This window comes from Mus caroli, chromosome 5 (genome assembly GCF_900094665.2).
Source record: "Mus caroli chromosome 5, CAROLI_EIJ_v1.1, whole genome shotgun sequence".
NCBI classification, from domain to species: domain Eukaryota; kingdom Metazoa; phylum Chordata; class Mammalia; order Rodentia; family Muridae; genus Mus; species Mus caroli.
The window spans coordinates 55,260,187-55,271,336 of NC_034574.1; the positions used below are offsets into that span (position 1 = coordinate 55,260,187).

General features: G+C 37.3%; 1 protein-coding gene across 1 annotated transcript; it reads left to right on the forward strand.

The window, feature by feature from the left end:
* Positions 1-510: 510 nt before the first annotated feature.
* On the forward strand, positions 511-5,376 carry LOC110294683 (glucose-6-phosphate 1-dehydrogenase 2). Its single transcript, XM_021163068.1, has 2 exons — positions 511-547; positions 3,003-5,376. The coding sequence occupies exon 2, from the start codon at positions 3,077-3,079 to the stop codon at positions 4,619-4,621; it is 1,545 nt and encodes a 514-aa protein (XP_021018727.1). The 5' UTR covers positions 511-547; positions 3,003-3,076; the 3' UTR covers positions 4,622-5,376.
* The last annotated feature ends 5,774 nt before the right edge of the window (positions 5,377-11,150 follow it).

Sequence of the window (11,150 nt, forward strand, 5' to 3'; positions counted from 1 at the left end):
TTAGGAATTACATGTAACACAGAAACATTTTTTACTCTTTTCTCACTTTCGTTTTCCACCAGATACTCTAACGTCCTTCCTGTAAAGTGTAGAGTGGTCCTGATAGCAAGAACTATGTGGCCAGCCCAGAAAATTCCCTACTTGTATTGGGCCTGTGCAAAGAGAGGCACAGAAGGGATGAGTGAGAATTATTAAATCCTTTTAAGTGACTCTTATTTTCAGAACCACACTAGTGCCTTCGTTCTAGAATGATAATTCCATTGTTTCTTCACAAAGGCCCACGACTTCATGTAAGCTACAATAATTCACCTATGTTCTTTAACTGCTAATGTTTCACTTCTCTGAAGAATTTCTATGACTATATTTTTTCTTTATAATTTATTCATTTTTACTTATTTATCTATGTCTTTAAGCATGTGATATGTCCATATCCATGCTCTGGTTCACACATGCCTGTGAACATAAGGACATCAACAGCGATGTTTAGTTTCCCTTCTATTATTCTCCTCGTGGATTCTCACTCAGCTTGGAGGTCATCTGGCTGCTAGTAAGCCCTGCTGCTTCTCCTATCTCTAATTTTTCTATCACTGGGATCACAGGCATGCAGGGCTCAGCTTCATACTTGGGCACTTGGATTTATAAAACAGCTTCCTGAGGTCTTGGATTAAAGACATGCATCTGTAAGACCCCTGGAGCTGGGCCTCCACTCAAGTCCCTGGATGAGTTGGCCAGCACCCCAGTGTCCAGAGAGAAAACCACACCTGATGCAAACTGCAAGAGGTTTTATTATCAGCTAGCTGAGGATGAAGTCCCTCCACAGTGCAGGGCAGGTCTACCTAGAGAGGACACAGTAGGGGGCTTTTAACATCTAGCTGAGGAATTGGGAGGAATTGGGAGGAGAGTTGGGAGGAGTTGGAAGGAGATGGGAGGAGTTGGGAGGAATTGGAAGGAGTTGGGAGGAGTTGGGAGGAGTTGGGAGGAGAGTTGGCTACAGCTCCTTTCTGGTGGGGGAAAGGAGCTGTAGCCAACTCTCTGGTGCCTGTCCTTGGCACAGGAAGGCAGGCATCTCTGGTTGTAAAGTATAGAAACAAAAAGGTCTTTTGCTGGCTATAGAGAACAAAGAGCTTCTTTCTAGCTGTATTTTTAAAGATCATGGAAAACACGTTTGGGGAACATCCAGGGGCTTTATCTTCTAGGGAGAAATGCTCTAAGTCGGGGTCTCACACATCACCACATTTGGCATTGTAAAGAGAAGCTTTTATGTGTGGGTGTTGTCTACTCTTATCAGTGGGAATAAGGGTATTAATAAAAAGCATCTAGGAAAAACAAGCAAAATGGGGGTAGTAGATTCTTGCCTAAGATTTATGACCTCATTAGCTTTAGTCTGCTAGGTTTCTAGTCTAGGTTTTAAACCTGGAACAAATGGCTGAGGTGCCTATTTATGATATCGAAGCAGACACAGACCTGAATGTTCTCCATGAATCCCTAAATTCCTAACTGCTACCTGGCTATACTGGGTGGCATACCCCACCCCCTACCATGAACTTTTTAGCACAGGGGACAGTGATTCTCTTCCTTACCTAATTCAACCATTTTGGTTTACAGTTCTTTATACTATTTTTGGTCTCCTGTCTTCTGCACCTGATTTCTTTCTTTCTTCTCTCCTTTCCCCTCCCCGTCTCTTCAAACCGCACAGCTTAGTGTAGTTATGACCACTCTGAAGTCTTGCAGAGGTCCCTGACTCTGAATGTGCACCTGCACAAGTCTACAATAAACCTTCATCTTCACAATGCCTAGAGACAGTAATGTCCTTTCTGTTACTTTTTATATATTCATATTTGTCATTCAGCAACAGGCATGTTTTCCTTCTGGTTGTGCCATAAGTACAATTACACAACTGTTGTTTATCGCCAACATAAGAATACTACTTAATTGTATCTGTATGGTATTCTTGGCATGCTGGTCATTGTTGTGTTTCATGGGTGTTGTTGTTGGGTGTGGATATTAATTGCTTTGCTCTTTTGGCAGCTTGTGTAGGGTTTTCTAGTGTCATGGAAGACAGACTGCAGGAGGAAGGCTTTGATGTTAAATTAGCTCAAATAATACAAGCCCTGTGTAATGACTGTACAGTGTCTTCATCAATGAGACTTACCTACAACCACTAAGAGGCAACCAAGGGAAACAGTGATAGTCTATACTGTTTTGACAATTATTTGGACTACCCTGACCCACGATTTGAAAATTAGGATCCTCTTGCCTAGTATTGGGGAATTTCTTGGTCTATTTTTCTTGTCAGGAGCATTATTTGCCCAAATAGCATATCTTCCATATATACATATGCAATACATATATTTTATGAATAATTTTAGGTAAATATAACACAAAATGATTCCTTGAGGCTTTATTCAAAGTATGTGGTGCTATTATTGTCCCTCATGCCTCTTATTTCTCTATGTGACTTCCTCCTCACTCCCCAGTTCAAGCCCTGATCTCAGACCTGACATGTTTCCTGCTTTGTATCACCTGTATTCTGCTATTCATACATGAAGAACAATCCCTTTCTCTCTTTATATGTTCCTTATTTTTGCAGTTACTCCTTGTTCTATAGGCACATCTGAGAATTTGGAGTTATTAGCTGCATTAGAAAGATGTCTAATACAACATTCATCATTTGTCATTCTGGGTCTAGATTATTCCACTCAATATAATCTTTTTTAGATTCACTCATTTGCCTGCAAATTTCATGATATCACTTTTCTTTTTATCTGATTAGTAATCAATTGTGCATATTTAAACATTTATGTTATTTGTTCATCTACTGAAGGACATTTATTGAAGGGAAATCTTAGGTTGTTTCATTTCCTGAATGGGATGGGTGACAAGGAACATACCTGAGCACACATCTATAGAATACAATGAGCCCTTTGGGCATTTGGCAAGGAAATATATAGCTGGGTTACATGGCAGAATGATTTCTAAATTTTCCCTTTTATTAAAAATAGATTCTTGGGAAACGGGCTGTGCACTACAGATCTGTGAACGTGTTTGGCATCGGCAACTAAACTTAGAAAACATTATGGCAGAGCAGGTGACCCTAACCCGGACCCAAATGTGTGGAATCCTGAGGGAAGAGTTGTACCAAGATGATGCTTTCCACCAAGCTGATACACACATATTTATCATCATGGGTGCATCGGGTGACCTGGCCAAGAAGAAGATCTATCCTACCATCTGGTGGCTGTTCCGGGATGGTCTTCTACCCAAAGACACCTTCATTGTGGGCTATGCCTGCTCACAACTCACAGTGGATGACATCCAAAAGCAGAGTGAACCCTTCTTTAAAGCCACTCCAGAAGAAAGACCCAAGCTGGAGGAGTTCTTTGCCCGTAACTCCTATGTAGTTGGCCAGTATGATGATCCAGCCTCCTATAAGCACCTCAACAGCTACATAAATGCCCTGCACCAGGGGATGCAGGCCAACCATCTATTCTACCTGGCCTTGCCCCCCACAGTCTATGAAGCAGTCACCAAGAACATTCAAGAGACCTGCATGAGTCAGACAGGCTGGAACCGCATTATAGTGGAGAAACCCTTCGGGAGAGACCTGCAGAGCTCCAATCAATTGTCTAACCACATCTCCTCTCTTTTCCGTGAGGACCAGATCTACCGTATTGACCACTACCTGTGCAAAGAGATGGTCCAGAATCTCATGGTGCTGAGGTTTGCCAACAGGATCTTTGGCCCTATCTGGAATCGAGACAACATTGCTTGTGTGATCCTCACTTTTAAAGAGCCCTTTGGTACTGAGGGTCGTGGGGGCTATTTTGATGAATTTGGGATCATCAGGGATGTTATGCAGAACCACCTCCTGCAGATGTTGTGTCTGGTGGCCATGGAAAAGCCTGCTACCACACATTCAGATGATGTTCGTGATGAGAAGGTCAAAGTTTTGAAACGTATCTCAGAGGTGGAAACTGACAATGTGATCCTTGGCCAGTATGTGGGGAACCCCAATGGAGAAGGAGAAGCTGCCAATGGATACTTAGATGACCCCACAGTACCCCGTGGGTCCACAACTGCCACCTTTGCTGCAGCTGTCCTCTATGTGAAGAGTGAACGGTGGGATGGGGTACCCTTCATACTGCGCTGTGGCAAAGCCCTGAATGAACGCAAAGCTGAAGTGAGACTGCAGTTCCGAGATGTACCAGGCGACATCTTCCACCAGCAGTGCAAGCGTAATGAGCTGGTCATCCGTGTGCAGCCCAATGAGGCAGTATACACCAAGATGATGACCAAGAAGCCTGGCATGTTCTTTAACCCTGAGGAGTCAGAGCTGGACCTAACTTCTGGCAACAGATACAAGAATGTGAAGCTCCCTGGTGCCTATGAACGCCTCATCCTGGATATCTTCTGTGGGTGCCAGATGCACTTTGTCCGTACTGATGAACTCAGAGAAGCCTGGCGTATCTTCACACCACTGCTGCACAAGATTGATCGAGAAAAGCCCCAGCCCTACCCCTATGTATATGGCAGCCGTGGCCCCACAGAGGCAGATGAACTGATGAGGAGAGTGGGCTTCCAGTACAAGGGTACCTACAAGGTAAACCCTCACAAGCTCTGAGCCCTGGAACTTCCGCCATCTGCACTCTGCCCCCTTCTGGCCACCCTTTCTGCATCTGCCCTTCTCACTATCTAACCCTATATTAGGACTGTTGACCCCATATTGGAAGGACTTTGGGACCATAGGCCTTAGATATACACTAGTCTCTGGGCTTGGGCCACCGTTCTGTCCTATGCTGCTGCCACTGCCACCACCACTGAGCCCAGCTCATTCCTCAAATATCAAGCATTCAAACCTCACTGTAATGTTTCAGGGCCACCACTGGCCCTATCTGAGCCACCCATCTTTCCACAAGACCTGAATAACCTCCTCCCGTCCAGCCCCCGCAAAAAGAATGCCTATCAGACTGTCCCTGGACTCCTTAAGACAGGAGTTAGGAACAATGGGGAGGAATCTTAGGCCTCAGAGGGACAATGACCAAACCAGACTTCCCAGAGGCTATGGGCAAGCTCCTCAAAACTTGAAGGAAATGGTCAAGGATACTCATGTGAGAGGACCTGCCCATGGTCACACTAGCCTCAATGCTACTAGACATTCCTCCTCACCAGCAGGAAGAGACATCATGCTGCCTAGAAATATTGGGGGGGGGGCTCTAGATGTCCCCTAACCAATTCCATACTCCATAGTCAACCTCATCCCACCTATGGACAGGCTCCTTGCCAAAGAAAGGTAAGAGCAGCAGCTAGAATTTTCCTACCCCAACCCTGCCATTAAATCCTCAAAACAGTTTAAAAAAAATATGTATCTTTTCTCATACAGTGTATCCTAATTACAGTTTCCCTTTCTCTATTCCTCTCAATCCCTCTCCACCTCCCCTCCCATAGTGATCCACTCCCTTTCTGTCTCATTAGAAAAGAACAGACTTCTAAGAAATAGCAACCAAACATGACAAAATAAAATATAGTAAGATAAAACAAAACCTATCACATTGAAATTGGACAAGGCAAACCAAAAGAACACAAGAGAAGGCACAGGAATCTGAGAGCCACTTCTCCGTACACTCAGAAGTCCCATAAAAATACTGAAATTAAAGCTGTATTATCTATGCAAAGGATTTGGTGCAGACTCATGCAGGCCACGTGCTTGCTGTTTCACAATCTCTTAGTTCCGTGGAATTTTTTTCCTTATGGTTGTAGTTTTTTGTTTGTTTGTTTGTTTGTTTTTGTTTTTGTTTTTTTCCTGACCTCCTCAAGCCCTTTGGGTCCTGCACACTTTCCCATATCTGACTATTTTCGTAATAACAACAAATATCTAGGCTGTCAAAAATAAAAAATTTGAATTCATATAAAATAATTTGGAAGGATCTATTTTATTGTTGCTATAACCTTTCAACCAATATGCGACTATAATTTGTTAAGTTAAAACTGTTTGTGACGGCTTTACTTCTTTCTAGTTTTTGCATTTAAAAGTAGTCCTATACTTTTGCAGATGTAGTTCATGTACTCTTGGTGATCCATAACTGACAGGGAGCCCACCAAGGAAGCTTTTTATGAAATTTTCAGTCTTAACATACTTCTAGTTATTAATATTTTTTGGTTCCATCAAAGCTTCGGCCATTTTCTTTGTCCCTAGGATGAAAGTAGATGAAGGCTTAGAACCTCTCAAATGACAAATGTTAAGCTTTGGGGGTTTGCCAGTTTTCATTTATAAAACTGAACTGAAAATGAGAACTCAATTTAGTTTTAAATTGAAATTGCATTTTCTTTTGAGTGAATGACTTCAATAGTTTCACAAGCTTAAGAAACATAAAACATATTCATTTCTTTCTGTAAACTGCCTTTGTTTGTTTTTCTCTTATGTCACTGCCTTGTCATTTGATTTGGATGTTCTTCACAACAGGGAAATATTAAACTTCTGCTGGATATAATATATACGTATTTTAGATAGATAGATAGATAGATAAATAGATGATAGATAGATAGATAGATAGATAGATAGATAGATAGATAGATAGATAGATAGATAGATCTCTGTATAAATATGTCTCTATATATCTATATTATACACATATATATTATATGAATGTTTGCAAGCATATGTATTACCATGTGTGTGCATACACATGTGCATGTATGTGTGTTTGTATGTGTGTGTGTGTGTGTGTGTGTGTGTGTGTGTGGTTTATGGCTTAAATATAGATAATTACTTCAAGTGTCTTTATTTTGAAGGTTTAATCCTTAAAATATGTTTATTAGAAAATACAGTGGGTCCTTAAGACACAGGACTCTTGGGGATGTCATAATAATGGAAAGCTTCCTGCCTTACAATCTGAAAACCTGGTTAGATATAGTCTCTAAATATATGTGTTTCCCCATGAGCTACAAAATTTTACATTGACATTACAAATTTATAGGCCAAATAACTATCTTGACTTCAAAAATAACTCTCTCAGATACTTCATTTAAGCAGCGGAGAGCTTGTTAATTCAACCTAACAACACATTTTAATGGACACTAAATTTGTGTGTTACTATTATGAAAATATGTGTTATTTCATGACATATGGAGTTTTTCAAGACATACAGTTAAATAAATATACCTCAAATTTTCTGCAGTATATGAAATTGTTAATATTTGGGTGCTTGCTGGGCAGTGGTGGCACATGTCTTTAATCCCAGCACTTGCGAGGAAAAGGCAGGTGGATTTCTGAGTTTGAGGCCAGCCTGTTCTACAGTGAGTTACAGGACATCCAGAGCTATACAGAGAAACCATGTCTTGAAAAACCAAAAAAAAAAAAAAAGAAAAAGAAAAAGGAAAAAAAAATTGGGTGCTTATCTTTGTTTACACTTAATATCACTGAAAAATTTAGATTGCAACCTCTAAGCCATCTGTGACTCAATGCCCATGTACTGTCTTTTATTGCTCCTTCAAATTTGTAAATATTTCTTTCTAACATCTTGAATTAATTTTTCTTCTTGGTATTCATTTTAGTGTTTTGCACATATAGAAATATTTTCTGAATGACAAACATGTATGTTAGGGAATAATTATCAGAAATCAATTTAGAGAACAGCTTTGTAGAAACAAGCTCCTGTGTATATTTATGTAATCAATATTTGATACAAAATTACAAATGAGATTGCTGTGTGTATCATCATATCAAAATCAAGAAACTTATTTTTGTTGAGACAGAATCTGTACTTAATCTGGTAATAATACAGATATTCTACATTGCCACAGGTATGATCCACTTAAATACTCTCCTATGTAAGCATAAGACTGGTATTAAATTATACTGTATATAATTAACTCCAATGCATAAATTTATATTTTATTTCATGATGTCATATTTTCCTTTTGTAGAAATAGCCAGTCTTGTCAAATTTTGTAACATTATATTTTATTCTGTGTATTACCTCTTAGGGTCAAGCAATCTTCCAATGTGCATAGAAGAAATATAGATGCTGGTTAAAGTCACTTTAATAGAGGATAGATTAAGGCATTTTAACTTTATATTTTCAGTTTTTAGAAAGCAAAATGTATGTAGGAATAGCCTGGAGAGAAATGCATCTAAGTATTGCCTTTCCTTAATTTTTAGTGACCGTAAAAAAGGGAAAATTTTGGTTAAAAATAAAAAAATACCTTTAGCAAAAAATAAAATTTAAAAACCATGTTCAGAGTTAAAAACAACAATATTTCAATTGAAGAATTAATTTAAGTTGTTTTTCCTCACTACAAAGATAGCTGACCTAATTTACTTTTTTGTAGATCAATCTTCTAACATTTTAATTAGAGTTCTTAAAAGCTTTCAGCATTTACAGTTCATTACAATAAAACCAAGTTCTCTGGACACTACTCTAATCAGAAATTCTGTTCATGGATCACAACATTATATTACTGCCAAATTACCAACTGGTGCAAAGATTAATTAATATGGTGCTGTTTCTGATAAAGTATTTCTTTTGCTTCACTCATCCTGTGTACATAATGTTTTCCTGAGTTCTGATACATAGGATGATTCAACAATTCCAAACCCTGGAATTTGTGTAAATTCTTTCCTTTGAAAGTAAAATTTGAAAATGTCACTTTTAGATAATAATAAAATTATCAATGTCTTTATAATCATTTATTATGTATTTTTGATAGTGTATCTGCATATTGAAAGCCCATTAAGGATTTGAAAATTAAGGTGCTTAATGATTAGATTTAATAATGCAATTAAAACAAATGTGAAATTCCCTTTAACATGAAGCAGAGTATGTTATTTCAAGCATGATGATACTAAATAAAATGACATTACTTTCAGTTATGGTTGAAAGTATTTTTCATGTATACTGTGTGCAACTATGCAACTTTAAAGGGATTATTCTCATAATTTAGGGAATTTTTGTGTGCACAGAAAATTTTACTGATATATATATATATGTATATATATGTGTAGATATATATATACATGTATATATACATATGTATGTATACACACAAAAACAAATATAATACATGTACACTTACACATACACATTCATACAAATACACATATACATCACTCATACACACACACAAACACACAGATATATGTACGCATACTGCTCATGTTTCTTTCTGGGCTGACTTTAAATGTCTGTGTAGTGTATGATTCTAATTTTCCTGCCATCCTATCCCTAATTCAGTGATTATGGATGAGTCCCACACCCAGGGTATGTCCTGCTGGAGACTGTAGGCATAATTTCATGGTAACAAGCCAAGTACCCTTGATGACTGAAATGCATCCCTTATTCTGGAATTTTATTTTTGATATTTAAAATGTTATTATTGTTCACATCTGAAACTATTTAAGCAAGCAGACACATGCCAGCTTTTTTGTTTGTTTGTTTCACAATCACTAACCTAATTTTTAAAATATTTAAAAAAAAAACTTATTCTCTCATGTCAACTTTAGTAGTTACTGCTACTAAACAAATTAGATTATCTTTATTCTCCTTAACTATTGAGCTATTCATCTACAATTGATCTATTATTGAGCTATTACTGCAATGTTTTAAGTTACCTTATATGTGTAATAGCTCATAACAAATCTTGATACTTTTCACCATTTTATATTTTTAAGAATTCTATAGATATTTTCATGTATTTTTATTTTAAATCTTCATTTAAATTAAATTAAAGCAAACATCTAGCAATATAGTCCTGCTCTTGTATTTTATGAGAATTATACAGAATTTCATATAAATAGGTGGCATTTAAGATGTTTTAGGAAATAAAGTAAATTGTGTCAGTAATAAAAATTTGATTCTTAGGTGCATTTCAAGATCAGTTTGCATAACATTGTCATAAATTTTATTATAAATATGTACCAGATACTTTACAGTTAAATATATTTACTTCCAGTTTTATCCCAAGTCTAATAATTTTACCTATTTTCTATTTTGCTTAATTTTAACTAACAAAACTTTTCTGCACTGACAATAATAACAACTAAGATTTTATCATTTTTTTCTTTGGAGATTTGTAGTTTATATCCCATCTCAAATAGTTCTGAATTTGCTTTTATTCTTATCATTCATTCATTTCTACTTTTAAAAATATGTCAGTTTTACTTTATTAAAAGTTCTTTAGTTACTATATGCTTTTTAAATTAATTAATTAAAATTTGAAATTAATTTATTTTTTATATTCCATGTTTTTGTGTAGGATTTTATTGAATAAATTAATAGTCCTTACTTATGAAAGCACTGACTCTCCCTTGTTATTTATTCATTTCTGTGAATGCTCCTTTTCCAATCATTTTCATGCTTTATAAACTTCCTTTGTAACATTGTATAATTTTTAAATCAAGCATGTGTTTCATCAGTGGCTTTATTATCAATATCTATTTTCCCCAAATATTGGGTCCACTGAACAATCTTTTAATATCTACTATAGTTTTAATCTTTAAGATTATTTTGATGTTGGATTAATAAGGCATTATTTGTTGGTAGATTGCATTACTCCCATTTTTTTTTTTTACTAAAGGATTCCATATCTTGCTTTCATATATTGATCTTGAATGAAGTTTGTCACATGGCTGACAGTGCTCACCATGATAGTTCTGCCTACCCAAATAACACCCTTGTCCTTGGCATGAGAAATCTTAGTTTGAGTTGGTCAGGATACTCTAATTGACTCCCAAACCACTGCAGTACAGTATTCTTTCCCTTGATTTCTTCTTAGATACTGAAGGTAGTCTGGGCTGCTAGTGACAGAGAACACTGAGACAACAGGGCTCAGATTATTAGACACATAGAATCTGAAAGCACCCTTCCCGTAGTTTAGAATATATAGTATAAGCAAGCTTGTACAACCACTCTGGAAGTCAGTTTGGAGGCTCCTCAGAAAATTGGACATAGTACTACGGGAGGATCCAGCAATACCTCTCCTGGGCATATATCCAGAAGATGCCCCAACCGGTAAAAAGGACACATGCTCCACTATGATCATAGCAGCCTTATTTATAAGAGCCAAAAGCTGGAAAGAACCCAGATGCCCCTCAACAGAGGAATGGATACAGAAAATGTGGTACATTTACACAATGGAGTACTACTCAGCTATTA